Source organism: Pagrus major, chromosome 15 (assembly GCF_040436345.1).
Source record: "Pagrus major chromosome 15, Pma_NU_1.0".
NCBI classification, from domain to species: domain Eukaryota; kingdom Metazoa; phylum Chordata; class Actinopteri; order Spariformes; family Sparidae; genus Pagrus; species Pagrus major.
In genome coordinates this window covers 2,473,962-2,491,545 of record NC_133229.1, presented here as the reverse complement: position 1 = coordinate 2,491,545, position 17,584 = coordinate 2,473,962, and the positions used below count along the sequence as shown (strand labels likewise).

Here is a 17,584-nt window from a genome sequence, read left to right as displayed (position 1 = left end):
GGCTCACAACTTCTACATTTTATGAAATCTCAGCTGTTAAAAGCTTCTCTGACTGATGGATGAGGTTGCCATAGCAACACATCATGTCTCTTAGCTGAGCGGTAGGATGCCCTCTCAGCCAAACCTGCCTCCTCACCTAGTGTTCTAGGAATAGTTCAGCCTGTGTAAAGACTCACACATTGCAATGTTACATAACATACATACTGTACAATACTGCATAAACAGGACAGATGGACTGCAATCAATCATAGACAATCTGATGCTAATGAACACAGTGGAACAAATGGCAGTAACAAGCTGGGGTGCTTAAACTCTTTATTACTTTTTTATTTGATGTAAGAATGAATTTGCACATGATCATAAATCACATTATTATTAACAGTGCTTCATGTCACGGCCCATCACGTTACATATACAGGCTGTAATTATGCAGCCTGCCTGCAGATCGCTTCCCAGCACCATGATGACAAAGTTCTTCAAATTAAAAAATCTACACCAAATGACACATTTACACATTCAGGAAATTAAATGGAATGCTTTAAACTGCCCCATGCAGTGGCTGCTGAACATGAACAGTACATGTACATGATTGTGCTGTAGACCAATGTGACTTTTGACTTAAAAGTTCCCAGCTTTCTTCTTTTTGTCCTCCTGTTGGTTGAAGTCGCATCAGACAGTGGTGAAGGTAAATCGAGTGACATGTTGGTAGTCCTCACCAGGACGCAGAAGACAGTCAGGAAATGAAGGCTGAAGACACACACGCACGCACACACACACACACAATATGTATTTTTATTTTGCTGGCATTTGTAGCTCTGTTTACACAGCTATAGAGAGTTGTAGAACACAGTTTCTCAACCTTGAGGTCAGAACCTTTCATTCAAATTGTCTTAACATGCAAGTTTAAGTTATATCTCTGACTCAGTCAAGCACAAACAACATCCCCCTTGAGGTCAGGAGGCTGAAGGAGATTTTCTGATTGTCAATTCAATTTTATACATACTGTATACGCCAAAAACACAAATCACTAATTTGCCTCAGAGAAGCAAATTACTTTACTATTTGGACAATATACAGCACCCTCTATCCTTACAGCCTTCTATCTCCAAATTTACACCAAGGTCCGGGTGAATACTCAATTCTGAATGGCTGAAGGGTGTTGATGAAACCCTGATATACAGACACCTGTAATATCTTATTTACAACAGTGTAGTCCTTCAGTGCATCACCACAGGATGGCCTCTGCAACACACAAGCTGCAGGAAGTAGCCTACACTGTCCATCTGAACACAAGTGATCAGATTATGAAGTATAGGTTGGACCGTTCTGGCCTCCAAATCGTTGATTAATGGACACCTTGTAGGTAATTATCTCTGACATGTTTCATCTTCAATTCATAAAAAAAAAAACATATAAACAATAATTTGACAATCTCGTTATGATATTCTACTGCAAAAAAAAGGTTGGGTTTTGTAAATGGTAGACTCAATACAGTGGTGCAAACCAATAAACCTAGAAGTTACTTGTGGTATGTAGAGATTAATTCCTGACCTTAGGAACACATGTCCATGGTTTTCGACCGTATCCAAGCAAACCTCTAGTTCAGAATACTTTACCACAAACAACTTTCTGTGAAAACCAAGGTTCTGGTCTCTGTTGGGTACACTAGTAGTGCAGGAGTGGTTATTAGCAATTAATAATTACAAATAGTAATTAACAAAAATCATAATAAGATTATGAATATAAATTAATAATTATGGGGCACCACCCTGGAATCATGGACCAATAACCAAATGGGAAAACTGTCTCAAAAGAAGGATGTTATCTTTTAAATGTAAATATTTTAAATTAGAGGAACCGTGAAGGAAATGAATCCGAGCACTGACCGTCACAACCAGCTGTCACATAATGTGCACAAATAATCACAGAAAACTGCATTGTACGGTTAAAAAGAATTTAACGTTAGAAATATTGATCGATAATCAATACACTTTTACCAACAAACATCTATTATTCAACTACAGCTACAGCAACTAAACTAAACACTAAAGTAACTCAAGCAACAAACAAACAAGCATGTGGCGACTGGTGAAGGAACCACATTCACTGATCTAAAATTCATTGTTCCTTGATAAAGAAAGTGCGCTGACACAGCGTCAAAGCTCAAATCAGCTCGTAATGAGCACAAAGAAAAAGGAAACAGCAATAACAATGTTTTACAGTGTGCAACAGCAGCAAATTGGACTCGGCAGTCCACAAAACTCACACATAAATGCAGCTTAAAGCACACAATAAACGCCATCATTATCTAGTATCTGCCCAGACACTACATTAAGCCTCACTTGTGATTGTACTGATGGTGATTAGCATGTGTCCGTCTGCCTCGTTCTTGGCGTGGATGAATGCCGTTGCCTCTTTTTTGATTGGAAAACCTGCTTGGCATGCAAGAAACTATGGCACTCCATTCTCATAAGGCACCTTTATAAAGCTGTAACTAATGGCTTCATTAATGGTCAAATAAATCATTTACTAATGCTTTAACTGTATTCCTAGATTATGAGCTAAATCACATTTAAAAAAGGCAATTTTAACTTTCTCAATAATATATTAAAATCCAGTTGGTTAACAACATATCACTCCATACAACAACTATGTATAGAGAGTGTCTTTGCATCATCATCGTCATCGTCATCATCATCATCATCATCATCATCATCATCATCATCATCATCATCATCATCGTCGTCATCATCATCATCATCATCATACCTGGTTCACAGCATCAGGCCAATTTTGTGTCTCCAGACAGAAGGAGCAGTGCTTCATGTATCTAGCCCCGCCCTTTCCAGTTATTGAGCCATCCAGGAAGTTGGCAGTGTAGAATTGGACTCCTGGTTGGCTGGTAGAAACCTCCAGGACACGCCCACTGGCTGGGTGACACACTCTAAGAGATGAAGAAAGTTTTCCTGTCAGATTATATGAAAGACAATTCTACTGCATGTGTGTGACTGTGTATATGGAAGTGTGTTGGTGGGAAAATAACTTCTGCAGTATACCTTGCAGTGCGCCTCTCTGTGCAGGCTTCTCCTGGTGATGACAAACAGAAGTTGTGGTCAAACCCGAAACCAGGAACTTCCTTCAGCCGAGGGCCAATCAGAACAGGCTTTCTGAGGTCAAACGGCGTGCCTTCCACTTCTCTGATCTCTCCTATGGATAGATTAGGTTATTGATTGTTGAGTGTATATCACTGAACATCAGTTAGATGATGAGGCTCCAACACAGGAATATACAAAGAAACCAAGTTCTTTCATAAACATCTTCATGGTTGAATCGAAAGGCCCTCTGTGCCTGTGTTGGAGTGCACAGAGACACACACAGACCCCATGACCCCTGACCTTATGGAGACCTGAGAAATCCAGCCTCATCCCACCAACTTTGGAGGAGAGCACTTTTGTTTGCTCTGCAAACAACCTCCAAAAAAATAGCCCATTAGACCTCTGTCTGAGTGTGTTTCACCCTCCTCCTCTCCTTATTCACCCTAACCCCTGGTTTCCATGGGGCAATATGTGTCTATGATGTTATGTGTGTGACGCTGATTAGCTCCATCCTCCACGCGACTGCATATCCCACCAAGAGCGTTATGGAAGCAGAGCGTGCTGCCGGCTGATACAGTAGACCTCCTGAGATTTTGCTTATTTCATCACATTCTCCTTGATTTGTGATTCTACCATGGGTGAGTAGGCTACGTACTTAATGCTTTCTATTTTTGTCTGTTTTAATTGTCTTTATTGTTGTTATTTCTGACTTTGTTGTGCTGTAGCCTACAGTCCAGCCATGAACGCCATGGATCAAAGATTTGTGGCTGTGTTTAAATTAATAACAAAATTGCAAACAAATCGTTGAAAATGAATTTAGAAACAAATTTTAGATTAAAGGTTTGTGACTTGCCGCGCATTTTCCGTGAAGCACAGCGGAGAGCTGCGAAGACGTGCCCTGGCGCAGCTGATGGAAACATAGCACTGACTACAACAGCCGCGATGAGCTCCTGCAACCGTATCGCAGCCATAACGCTGCTGTGATAGTCCCGGTGGACTCTAGGGGTAAGTGTCTGAAATGGTCAGAGCACATCTATTTAAATGTGTCAATATACCTATTTATAAATACACTGAACAAAATATAAACGCAACACTTTTGTTTTTGCTCCCTATTTTTCATGAGCTGAACTCAAAGATCTAAAACTTTTTCTATATACACAAAAGATCCATTTCTCTCAAATATTGTTCACAAATCTGTCTAAATCTGTGTTAGTGAGCACTTCTCCTTTGCCGAGATAATCCATCCCACCTCACAGGTGTGGCATATCAAGATGCTGATTAGACAGCATGAATATTGCACAGGTGCGATTAATTTTCCTCCTAATTAATTATTCAATGGAGGTATGCCCATTAACAAGTGCTTAATGCTATTTCATATATGTGGTGACAATACGACATAGCCAATGTATAATTCCACTTTGATTGTTAAAACACAAGTTCTACCTCAAAATACCTCTCCCAGCTTGAACTTTATTGTCTAAATCATACATTAATGATCAGACAGGACCTCCACCATGTATAATTTATACCTGCTCTGATGCCTGATTATCACTCTGTTATGTGCCGTATTCAGGAGAGGCGATGTGTTAAAGTGTTCTGACAGACTATTGACCTGTGTTTTATATAACACCCATTATTATACAGTGTGCACACTTATTCTGTATCTGCATTAATCAGCACGGAGTACACCCCAAAACAAAAACATTCAAATGACTGACATTCAGTGTCATTGTATTCTGATGCTTAACCATGTCATATCATAGTTTTCCAAATTGTTTTCCAAATGAGTGTTTCAGAGCAAACTTTAATTGAAATAATAACTTTAACTGTTTTATCATCTACAGTGCAAGTGTTATTGTAGCCACTGTCTCTCTGGCCAGGATGTGCATCAGCAGATGGGTGTAGAATATGTAGAATTTATTTGTTATTTTGTAATTTATTTTATTTCTTTGTGGGTGTTCTCTCCATGCTGCATGTCATTAAAGAGATCTGATTCATCGATTATATTACATATTTTCACAGTCTGATATTTCATTAGTTTTATGACAAACTGAGACTTTATTGACTTGAAAAATTATCTTTTAAGTTCACAAATATCATATGTGTAGTTCATGACACAATTCAAACAGGATCGAAAGATTATTTGTCTTTCTCTATTCACCACCATACAAAAGTCCCATGGGGCAAACCGGAAGCGGCGTGACTTCAGCACTCTATAGAAACAAAGACGGACACAAAGACAGACGAAGAGGCAGAAAGACTGCAGCAGGGAGCGTAGTATTGAAAGACAAGAGCTTCCTGTTGAGTAAAAAGGTAAAGATGGAGAGGAAGCCACCAGTATTCTACTTACCAGAAGAAAATATTTTGTTAAGTACAGACAACATCTGGGGAAGTAGAGCTCAGGCTTTCATGGTTTGATATCAAGAAATTCTGATTAACACAGTGTGTAGAGGCTGGACAGCTATAAGACTGACTTTGATTTTTTGGTATGACTATATCCATATGACTATATGATTCCTAATTCAAAATGTAGTCCATTATTCACTGTTATTTACACATAAGATGAAAATGTTTATTTTCCTGCACCTTGTGACCTTATCATTAGCAAAGCAGGATAGGGGAAACACCACCCCATCGTCATTTTACTTTTTAATTAATACTTAATCAGACAACAGACATTACAATAACAAACTCATCTGCTGTGCTGTGCCAGCAGCAGAGTCACAGCACAGAATCTCACAGAATCTTTGGCAATGTCATGATTTGATTTGATTTAGATTCTTTGGTGGCCGATCCGATTTTGAATCAATTCTCGATTCAAATTGCAAATTAAGATAAATGACCTGCAGCTTTTCATTTAAAAAGTTGATCGCATTAATTAATTAATTTCAAACCATGCATGCCTGTATGTGAGGAACAAAATAAGGGGGGTGTGCTCTGCTGTGTTTTTAACATTATAAGTCCAGCAGTGAGAGCAGTCTCTCTGCTGCACTGTTCTTCTGAGTTATTTTCGTCACTAGAGTTTAATGTGTTGAATGCTGCGGTGTGTGTTTGCTAGCTTGTTAGTGGTTGTCAGATGGTCTCGTTTGTTACTGCTGACTGCTGCTTCATTCCTTAAACATTACATTGTAATGTCTCATGGCGGCATATAAAGTGTTCACATATATGTGGCCTGCTTCAAGTTCATCTCGGAAAGGTAATTATCCAGCTAACTTCTGGTTTAGTGCTCAGCTAACCTGAATGGGGATAAAATAATTTAATCGTGCGGCTCTTCTAGACTTTCCAAATGTTATTGGACCGAATGGCTCAAATTATGAGAGTGAAACAAGTCATTTGCAGGGACTTTGTCACTGAAAAATGTATCCACTGTTTTACAGACCCTTCTTTCACAATGGTAGCTTATGGGAAAAAGTCTTTTTGGGCCACAGTGCATAACGTGACGATGTAATTTCATGGTTTGGCCACTACGAAAACTGGCTTCAAAGCCTGGTGCTCTTCCTGGAGGCTTGGTTTGAAGTTGAACTTCAGTTCAAGATAACTCTAGTGTGTGCACGCTGTAAACTGTCTGGGTGCTGCACTACCCTTGCAGTTGAGTTCCGCCTTCTTCGTTCTGTCAACATCACAATAATCAACATTCAGAAAATCGATTTTTGACAATTGTGAATACATATTGAAATGTAGAAAATACGAATCTCAGGAGTCATATTTCACTCATCAAATAATGAGTTAGAAGTTGACCAACAAGATGATGGCAGAGGATTTGTTGTCAACGCAAAAAAGGAAAAGCACCTATTTGTGGGGGATTAGTGAGAGAAAAGGAGCTGGCTAACTCACTGAGAAGTTGGAGGTGTGAAAGCCTGCAGCTCTTTATTGAACAGCTCACTGAGGCTGCTCCATGTACCATTAGTCCCACAAACTTTATAAAACTACTCCCTGATAACTTTTTTCTTATCCACTGTCAACAAAGGTTGAAAATGACAGTTGATTTGCTTTGTAGATGCATTTTTGATGAACAATAGCGATAAGTGCTATACTCACTGAACACATTGCATACTATGATAGGCCTACTTCAAAAAAGGTCAACTTGCCTTCCGTGTTTCTGGCAGTACATCCCATCCAACTACCCTCACTGGCCACTGGCCACAGACCACATGAAACCATGCTCAGGGACCTCCACATCTGGCCTCTTCACCTGCAGGATATTTTGAGGCTGGCCACCAGGACAGCTGATGCAACAGCTGGTTTGCAAAACGCAAAACAATTTTGGCACAAACTGTCAGAAACTCTCAGGGAAGCTCATCTGCATGCTCATCAAACTCACCTACGAGTCTTGACGTGACTGCAGATCATCTTAGTAACCAACTTGAGTGCAAAAAAATGCTCAACTTTGAAAGCATCTGGCACTTTAGAGAAGTGTTTTTTTCACATATGAATCCTGGTTTAGGGTACCCAATGGTGGAGGTGCGGTTATGGTATGGGCAGGCATAAGCTACAGACAAGGAGGACTGAGATCCACACATCACATTACTCACACAGAGACACACTGCAGCGCTCCTCCTCTAGTTAAATAGAGCATTTTGCTCATATACAGTCAAACGGAGCTGTTGTCATCATCTTTAGGGCAAAATCTGTGGGCACGGATTGTGAATCTGAGAGCCCAGACTTACAAAACCTTGCGCATGGATTGTGAATCCGTGAGCCAACAACCTGATCGATTCTATGAGAAGATGTCACATTGCATGAGGCAAGTAGTGGTCACACTAGACACTGACTGGTTATCTCAAGTCCATATTTTAGTGCCTAATAAAAAGCATTTTTTGAGGTAAGTCTTTTATTGGGACCTGTCCACAGCACACCTGTGCACTAACCATGCTGTTTAATCAGCATCTTGATATGTCACTCCTTATCAGATTTTTACAAATGTGTGCTCAAAATCTGAGAGAAATAAGTATTTTCTGTGCACAGAAAAAGTCTTTTGATTCAACTTTTAAAGAACAGGAGCAAAAACAAAAATGTGTAACAAACTTTGTTGGGTATATGAAGGATATTACTACATTTGCTTGGGAACACTTCATAAAACAGGTTTTGGTAAACACAGTTTACACCCCCGAAACCCAAGGAGGCAATTCACCATTTTCCAGTAAAGAACCATGGCCTCAGACTTGGAGATGCTGACTCTCATCCAACAGCTTCACACTCGGCTGCAAACTGCCCTAGTGCCTGCTGGAGGTTACAGACTGAAGAAGCCAGCAGAACCACATTATTTGCAGAAACCAGAGATGCAATTCTGAGGTTCCTGAACTGGACACTCTCCTCACCATGGCTGTGCCTTGAGATTCTGTCCATAAATGTCACAAGCAGGATCGGAGAAAAAGGGTCAATCCTGATAAAGTCCTACAGCCAATGGAAACTTGTGTTAATTTGTGCTGAGTACAGAGCCGGTCCTGATCTTCCTAGGGGCCCTCAGCAAAATTCTGATAACAGGCCCTCCTGTCTGACCTGTAAGCCATGTAAATCTTTGCCACTGCCACACAGTCACACCTGACACAGTCCTCCCTCCTTGAAAACGGCATGGTTCATAGTTATTGAATAGAATATTTTCTCAATGAATTTTGATCAATGAATATTAGCATAAACACAAATATAAAATTTTGGAAAATAATAAAATATAAGTGAGCTTTGGCTCTGCTGCCTGGTAATTAGCCCACTTCTCACAATTATATACACATAGCTTTGGCTATACAATGTAAACATAAGCCTACAGGCCATAGCTGCAGCTTTAGGTCTCAAAATTGTCAAATAAAACTTTTATAGCTTGCAGGGCTGTCATTTACAGAAATATTCCAGAGCTGTAGCCAATGGTGAAATGTAACTTCCTACATTTACACAAGCACTGTGCCTAAGTACAAATTTGAGGAACGTGTTTTTTACTTGAGTATTTCCATTTTATCCAATTTTATACTTTTACTTCACTGCATCTCAGAGGCAAATATTGTACTGTTTACTCCATTACATTTGTTTGACAACTGTAGTTACTTGTTACCTTTCAGATAACAATGTTCCATCTTTTATGGGTTCAGAAAATTCTACTTAAAAAGTAGAATTTTAAAAAGCTAAATAAACTATTTTGAAATCATGTTGATTAGCTGGGAAATACATTGTCAAAAAGCTAAAAAGTAAGAAGCTGACTTTTTAGAGATGTTTTTCTCACAGGACAGCCACAATACAAACAGGGATCATTTTACTGCACTGTTCTTTACCTTTGGTACTTTAACCACTTTTATTTCAAATTGCTTTTATTGGGGGCGGTATTATTTAAATTAGCTTCAACCTTAAGCAAGAAGTTTAAGTTTTGGAAAAGTATGAGCTGCTATTTTCTCTTCATCTTGCTTTCTCATGTTTCCTCTGACTGAGTGTACACATTACGATGCATGTTGTTTCTAAGCCTATGTATTGTATGACTCGACCTCTGCCTGTGTTCATGTAGGACGACTGTCCCTTTGCACCAGTTTAAAAAAATGACTTCCCATTGCTGGGTTCATTTTGTTGTGAGAGAACATGTGTGATGTGAATATTTTACCTGTAGGAATGGATGTGTCATCCACAGGCAGGTAGGACTGAGCACTGATGGACACTTCATGGTCATAGATATCTGCTGCACCCTACACGAACGAATGCACACACACACACACACACACATGCAAGCACGCAGACACACACAAACAAACACACACACACACACACACACACACACACACACACACACACGGTGACCCCCGACCTAAACCTAGTGCCATCATCAGGACAAATGTTACACTTGTTTATAGGAAATCCTAAATCTAATAGATAGATTGCTTTTAAAACCACTTACCTCTCTGGAAACACTGAGTTGACTTCATTGTGTCCTGAGTTGAACACAACTGTTTTAACTCTAACTATCTTTCTGACCGTCAGCAAAAGGCTGCTGTTGCTGGTGATTAATGCATTTGACCAACACTAAGTTGAGGCGGTATTATATAAAGGACTGAAAAAAACAAAATAAAAAATAAATAAAGCTAAAACTAAATAGCTTGAAAATCGCCCATTAAATGCACGAGTTGGTGAGGAGGCACTGGGTGCTGAGGTGTTTGCAGTCATTATTGATATTTTTATTTGTTTGTTTTGACTGTTTCAGTTATTTTCAGTTTCAGTTCTGTTTAACATGTTGAATCTGTAATTCAACTTTAAAGAGCTTACAACTGTCATGTCAAACAGCACTCTGCAGGACTACAAGCCCCTCAAAGAGTGGCACAGTCAGCTGAAAGTGCTACAGGGGGTGCTCTCCCGAGCCTACACGACATCTACAGCAGGTGTACAGGACCAAATCCAGGAGAATCATAAAAGCATGCCACCAATCCAAACTAGAGCTGGGCCGATTAAAACATTTTCAAACCCATTTGATATAAGGCCCAAGAGTGGACCCGACTTGTAATACCAAATTTCACCACTAGATGTCGCACTAGACGTCACACTAGACTTCCAAGAGGAACATTATGAGAGCCCATGAATGTCAGCAGCAGTCAATTAGGGCAACTGCAACATGTCGTGTTTTCATTTCTCAAAACAATTCAACTTAATTTTTCTTCGTCTAAAATAAAACATCAAAATAATAAATGAATAGGATTTCAGCTCAGTGAAACTGGAGAAAAGATGGCAGCAGTGACATTTCAAGTATTCACATATGCTAACCTTGCAAGTCAGCAACTTGAGCTTTCCACAACACATTCCTGATAACGTTTCACGATGAAGCCCTGAAAAGGATTTCTGTGCACTGACACACGACTTTGAATTTGAAACAAATACAGTAAGTGTTGAGTTTGTATTAACAGTGTAATGTAATAACAGGGCAAACAGGAGCAGCAGATCATAATGAGGCTTCGTACTGCAGGCTACACAAACGCTAATGAGCTGCCACATAACCTGCACCAACTCGTTACTGATGAGCTTTCTCTCTTGTGTACTTCAAGCCTGAGAAGTATAGTGGTGCTGTGTGCACAACTGTCAGTTTTAGTATATCATAAGAAGATATAAACACCACACCACCTGTTGAGCTGAGCTGAACTAATTTGTGATCCCGGGGCCCCTGCTAAACTAGCCACAAATTTTGCACATTTTATACATCTTTACCCATCTATTTATCTACTGATCTATTGTATTTGCACATTTTTTTCAATCTATTGCTTATTGAACATTTTTAAAAATCCATTGTTGTAAAAATCACTGTTGCTGTTGTTATGTTTAGTGAGTGACAAATAAACTTAAAACCTTAAGATGATCATTAGCAATGGTGAATTGAGAGTGGCCTAATTCAATATTTCTCTTTCTTGCTGTATTTCTTCCATCTTTTCTACAACAAATACAGCACTAATGTGATGGATGATGATGTGCCCTTACCTGTCCAGCCAGGTTAAAGTAGGAGTGGTTGGTGAGGTTGATGGGGGTAGTTTTGGTCGACCGGGCCTGGTATTCAGCAGTTAGTGTGTCCCCCTGAACACATAACTTTAATTTTAATGAACTGATATCTGCAAACTATTTATTAAATTGCAAAACGAATAAAATGTCTGGCTAGAGAACAGTGCATCTTCTGTTTATCTGAAGAGTCAGAAAAAAGTTCTCTAAATTCAGTAAAACAACTAAACTGCCAACAAAATCAGTATGGTATATGCAAGACACATTTCTATTTAACATCTATCAAATCTGGGACCCATTTCATCTACGGTTGTTTAATTCAACCAAAAGTTGTTTGGCTTCCAGAGCTCTGTGCTGACCAAAATATGCTTTGGGGCTCATTAAACAGAGTGATTCTTGAGCCAGAACACAGTCAGATCATCCCAGGCAAATGTAAACTTCAGCTAGAAAATAGAAAAATGATTAGGATGTTTGAGAGTGATGATGAGAGTGACAGCTACAGCATTTTAAATTATTGAACCTGGTGTGTTTACCTCTAGGTTATAGGAGACAGAGACCTGAACCTCTCCAGGATAACCCTGGTCTCCATCTGGACTTGTCATTTGCAGCTGTACACCATTTTCCAGTGCTGTAGCAAACCAGATAGCCTGAAGAGACAAACACATAAAGATTATACAATATATACATATAGGATTACAAAATAGAAGAAGTCATTGGTGCAAAAGATTAATAACATTACATTAACTCTATCGACTCATCTTTGGCGGTCACAGGGGGCTGGAGCCAAACCCAGCTTAGACTGGGCAAGAGGTGGAGGATGGCGATAATGGGTGATAATGTCTGGAGAATCCTGTTCATGTGCCTCAATATCAATACTGCATGTATCTGACGTATTTGTATCAATGGAAGAGTGGAAAGCAATATATAGGCAAGAATAAAAGAGTATGAAGCAGTCAGGTTCAGGTTCCGTCAGGTTCTGGGCACCTCATCTTCAAGTCCTTTTCACAGTATTTCCACACATCCATTTCCATGTTTTTTTATAATGGACAGGTCAAGCCTTCAGCCATAGTGATTTTGCAATGACTGGAAAGAAAACTATCTTAAGTCCCCATGTGTGGGTATTAACAATTATCGCGATACTAGAAATTTACCTCAGTCAGCTTATCCTTATATAAAGTCTTCCTCCCTAATAGGATGTTACACAGACTTTTTATTATAGAACTGGTAGGGTTAATTCCAGTTAATGTCCAGTTCAACTGATTCAGACACACATACAGCATGGTGCCCAGAAAGGTTCAGTGCAGCAGTGCATGTGAAAATACAGCATTAGAAATAGACAACATTCACACCTAAGGGCAATTTGGAGTTGCCAATTTACCTTAATGTTACTTTACTGTAGGAGGAAACTGCAGCATCCAGAGAAAACCCAACTGGGTGAACATATAAGCTCTAAACAGACAGGCCACGTCGGCCGGCAATATTTACATATGTATATACTTTGCTATTACTGTAATTATGAGTCTGCACGTGTCGCAGAAATGCTCCCATGCTGGGTTATGTAAGGTACAGATTTTGAGACTACTTAAACAACATAAAGGAGCTTCATTTCTCACTCTTCATAAGTCTTTTGCCTCTTTTTCAGTGCAGCCAATGCAACTTCTTCAAATAGTAATTTAAACATCGATTAGCCCTAATTAGGCAGGATGAATTTTAGTCCCATGTGTGAACAGGGACTAATGGGCTACTATCTCTTTGACTGCTCTGACTTCTTTTAGCCTCTACTTTTCAACAGGAACATTTCTTTTAACAGATCCTATTAAAAAGTTCCAGTGTGTGGGATTTATGGGGATCTACTGGAGGAAATGGAATATAATATTCATTCATAATGATGTTTTCATTAGTGTATAATCATCTGACTATAAGAATTGTTGTTTTTGTTACCATGGAAGAAGACTTAGGTAACAGGCATAGGGCCCTCGCACCCACGACATGTGTACGCCAGCCACTTAAGCAGCCCCATCGTCACCTTACCTGTTAGGGCACACTCACACTTGGCCTAGTTGCTCCGTATCGTGCAGAAGCGTAATTGTCCCTCCTCCCCAGTCCCCCGCTGGCCTGCACTCACATTGCTCCAGCCACAACCGGGCCTGAGCATGGTTACCTCTTGTACATACGTCATCATGTTGTAACGTGGTCGCAGCACAATTGAGAACAACACAGAGAACATGACTTTACTGACTTCTATGTGGCTTATTTTGTGTCGTTTTGGTCACAGATGGCACTCTGTGCAAGGTGGAGTAATACGTCTGATTATGCTTCATGTCCACTTTGCACACCCGTGCTTGTGCTCAGGTGTGCAAAGTGGACATGCTGAGCAACCGCACCATACCGAAGTATACCTCTTCCAACTGTACCAGGGCCAAGGAAGTGTACTGTGCTTGAGCGCTCACACTAGTCAAACAAACTCGACTTTGGGGGTCAAACATGCTGAGACACTGTATGGATGGCCTAGAGTGCGCCCTCCAAATGCTCTTCTGAAGGTTCTACTTAGTGGTATATACAGTACCTATGTCATTTATTTCTCTTACTTTCTATACGTATGCAATTATTTCCCTTATTGTTCAATTGCAAAAACTGATGCAGATCAATAAGGGTTTATCTTATTTTATCAGCACCTGGGTGGTGAAACCTATGTGAGACAAGTACAAAGAGGGAAAACTAATGGTATTTTTCCACAGAGGTTCTACACAAATTGCTATAAGCTTTCTAAAGGCTAATTGAAGCTGATCATACACGAGAACATACTCACCTTATTGAAGCCCTGCAGCCCCCCATGCAGTGCATTAGGTCCATTATTGACATCTAGTTGGTAGTCTTTTCCTTCCACTACAAAGCGTCCCTTTGCAATCCTGTTGGCCACACGACCCACCGTGGCTCCCAGGTAACGCTTATCTGTCACATAAGCTGCAACACAGCACAGGCTATTTTTATTCAAATTCACTCAATAATGTCTGTCTTACATAAACCTCACTTGTTCTCCCTCAGTGCTTTTCTGAAGCATCTCTCCTTCTATAAAATGCAATTTCATAGAGCACCACCATAGAGAATATGAGGATGAGAATAATAATAATTTAATAAATTATAAAAACCTGAAACAACCTTGGGCTAAATAAAGATGAAGCCAACTCCCTTCAAAATATGGAATCTTAGAGTCACCCTGAATACTGATGCAAACATTTTCTATTTAAAATCAGGGAGCAACATATAGGGACTCTTAATACAAAAGTGACTCAAAAGATAAATTCATCCAAAAATTTAAATCAAGTCATTATCTACTCACCCCTATGCCAATGGAAAGTCAGGTGAAGTTTTGTAGTCCACAAAACATTTCTGGCGCTTCATAGCTAAACAGCATTGCAGCATTCTCCTTAACAACTGAAGTAGATGGGAACTTTAAAATGTAAAAAAACCAAGGCATTATTTACACCCTCGAAACAAGGCCAAGCTTGTGCATCCACACTTTTAGCTTAGCAGCTACAGTGAAGATTTTGTCTTAAAAAGGGTGTAAATAATGTCTTCTCAAATCAATTTGGCATCTCAAGGCTTCCAGAGACTTGGATTACACTGGATGAGCTGTATGGAGCCATTTCATGTTTTTTTTTGCTTCAGTTGTTTAGCAGAATGCTGCAACGCTGTTTTGCTGTGAAGCTCCAGAAATGTATTGTGGACCACAAAACATCATAGGCAAGGAGTAGATAAAGAATGAATTTTCATTGTTGGGTGAACGGTTCCTTTAATTTTGACATAACAGTTCTACAATTAAAGGATTTTCCCTAAAATATTTCAAGTCTCGGTCAGACTGGGTGATATGGCCTTTAAATCATATTGTGATATTTATAGGCAATATCGCAATACTTAATATAAATCTCTATATTCTTAAATCTCCTCTGAAGCGCTTCCTAAATGGACTATAAGACAAAATCAAATATCATATTTTTTACCAAATACCTTGATATCAATATTGTGACAACTTTGCAGAGATGACTATTGGTACTTTGAAAAAAATATGAACACAAGGAGAGTTCTGATAAATAATTGTTAGTTATGTGGATATATTGACTTCCCTCTGAAGTCTAACCATTTCATTCATTTTGATTCGTTAACAGTTATGTGCCTTCCAACCTTCCAGGTCATCGTAGCCCAGGACTATGTCTTCCATTTGACCATCCTTCCCTCTGCTTTGCACAGACCTGATGATGGCACCCAGGGTGAGAACCTCAACCCGCACCTGGGAGGACTGCAGCACCCAGAGGTCCACACTGCCCTGGCCGAGCCCCTCCCCCCACTGCTGATGGCTTATCTGAGTCATCCTGGAACCATAACAAGCACAACAGGACATCACCTTCACACAGTGGTCCTTCAGCGCGAGTTTCACCTGTACCAGCCGGCAGGATTATCAACGATGTTCTGAGCCAGACTCAGATGTTTAAGCTACAGTGTAAGTGTCTGACTCCAGTGTGTGGTGGCTGTAGAGACGTCTGTGTGCCTTGTTCTGCGAGTGTCTGTGGAAGCGTGTTACAGCGTATTTACCGGCACATACACTAAATATCATCAATCATCCAAACAGCAACAGTAAGAATGTGTTTTAACGTGCCGTGCTTCACACACACACACACACACACACACAGTGTACACTCGTACCGGTATGTTCACTGGTGTTTACTATGTGAAGTGTTGACAGCCAACATATCCTTGCATTCAAAGAATTTCACAAATCGTCAGCCACCTGTAAGTGCACTCCTGTGGTACACGATCGTTTCTCACCTGAAAATAGTTTAACAACTCAGAACACATCCGGTCTTCTTCTTCTTGGGCTTGTATCGTGGATCGCAAACCAACTTAAAGGCTGCATATCGCCACCTACTGTGCTGGAGTGTGTAGATTCAGGCTATCAAACATAAACAGACTAGCAGTAGTAGCTAGCAGCAGTATTTTTAATCACCATAAAGACATTATATTGTTATTATAATAAAATGAATATGAACAGTATAAAGTATAAACAAAGTCAACAGTCTATGAATGAAGAAGGCCTCACCACGGTGGAGTGGAAGTGTTCTTCACATATATTTTATATAATTTACTTGTATCAGATATTCTGTCCATGAAACTTGTAAACTGTGATTTTGTTGTTGTGTTCCGTACATGTGACATCTACTGCATGTCTGTCAGTCCTGGGAGGGGGGTCACTCCTCTGTGGCTCCTCCTGAGGTTTCTTCCATCTTTTTTCCCTGTTAAAAGTTTTTTTGAATTGAGTCTAAGCATAAAGGATGCCATTCACTGAGGCAATGTGATTGGCATTTTTTGCTATATAAATGAAATTGATTTAATTTGATTTGATTTGAATGCCTAGTGACTGAGCAGGCTTAGGCAGGAGCAAAATGCTTACACATTCTGCAGTCCCCTAAATATGAAAGAAAACAAACAATCCAACAAACTCAAAACAAACAAACGTCATTCATACTTGTAACCCTAGAAAATAGCTCTGTAAACAGTCTTTTGAAAATCAAAAGGTAAATTACATCATTTTTAGAGTTTATATTGATATTTTTTTAGCATTTTGTACAAACACCTGTCAGATCATATTTGTTCTCCTGTTTTGAGAAAAGCCTTTGTACACAGTCTGAGAGTGACCTTGATTTTGCTCTAAACATATTTTGCATTATTACATAATATAACAAGTAATTACATTTCTTACCATGGGAATTTAGAAACACTGGATTTGTGTGACCATAATAATCAGTCTCGTTAAGAATTCATATGGCTTGTTTTTGTATGAATTTGTTGTTGTTTTAAAGGTCAACCCCCACAATGCCACACTGTAAGATATGTGAGGAAGAATAATAATAATAACAATAATAATAATAATAATAATAATAATAATAATAATAATAATAATAATAATCTGTTGGCCCATAGTGTACAGTATATACATGGTAATATATTGATAATTCACTTTTACTTGTACATTTAATATCAGATAG

The 17,584-nt window shown here is 39.4% G+C and overlaps 1 protein-coding gene across 2 annotated transcripts; it reads right to left on the bottom strand.

Annotated features, from left to right (window-relative positions):
- Positions 1–298: 298 nt before the first annotated feature.
- Positions 299–16,434, bottom strand: galm (galactose mutarotase). 2 transcript variants are annotated; one of them, XM_073482122.1, is made up of 9 exons: positions 16,368–16,434; positions 15,726–15,913; positions 14,353–14,507; positions 12,077–12,190; positions 11,529–11,621; positions 9,676–9,757; positions 3,057–3,207; positions 2,770–2,944; positions 299–747 (listed from the first exon to the last, which is right to left on the bottom strand). In XM_073482122.1, exons 2-9 carry the CDS (start codon positions 15,910–15,912, stop codon positions 670–672), a joined length of 1,035 nt encoding a protein of 344 aa, XP_073338223.1. In that variant the 5' UTR covers position 15,913; positions 16,368–16,434; the 3' UTR covers positions 299–669. The 2 variants fall into 2 exon arrangements, with proteins under 2 accessions (XP_073338223.1, XP_073338222.1); XM_073482121.1 differs by lacking the exon at positions 16,368–16,434 and adding an exon at positions 16,245–16,330 and having other exon boundaries at positions 580–747.
- Positions 16,435–17,584: the final 1,150 nt, after the last annotated feature.

Bases quoted from the DNA above. Each gene is read 5' to 3' on its own strand.
- galm (XM_073482122.1), bottom strand. From the start codon at position 15,912: ATGACTCAGATAAGCCATCAGCAGTGGGGGGAGGGGCTCGGCCAGGGC. The intron at 12,191-14,352 runs GTGAGTATGTTC...TTGTCTCTTCAG, and splicing joins GGCTGCAGGGCTTCAATAAG to GCTATCTGGTTTGCTACAGC. The intron at 748-2,769 runs GTATGATGATGA...GTGTGTCTTCAG, and splicing joins GGCCTGATGCTGTGAACCAG to CCTTCATTTCCTGACTGTCT.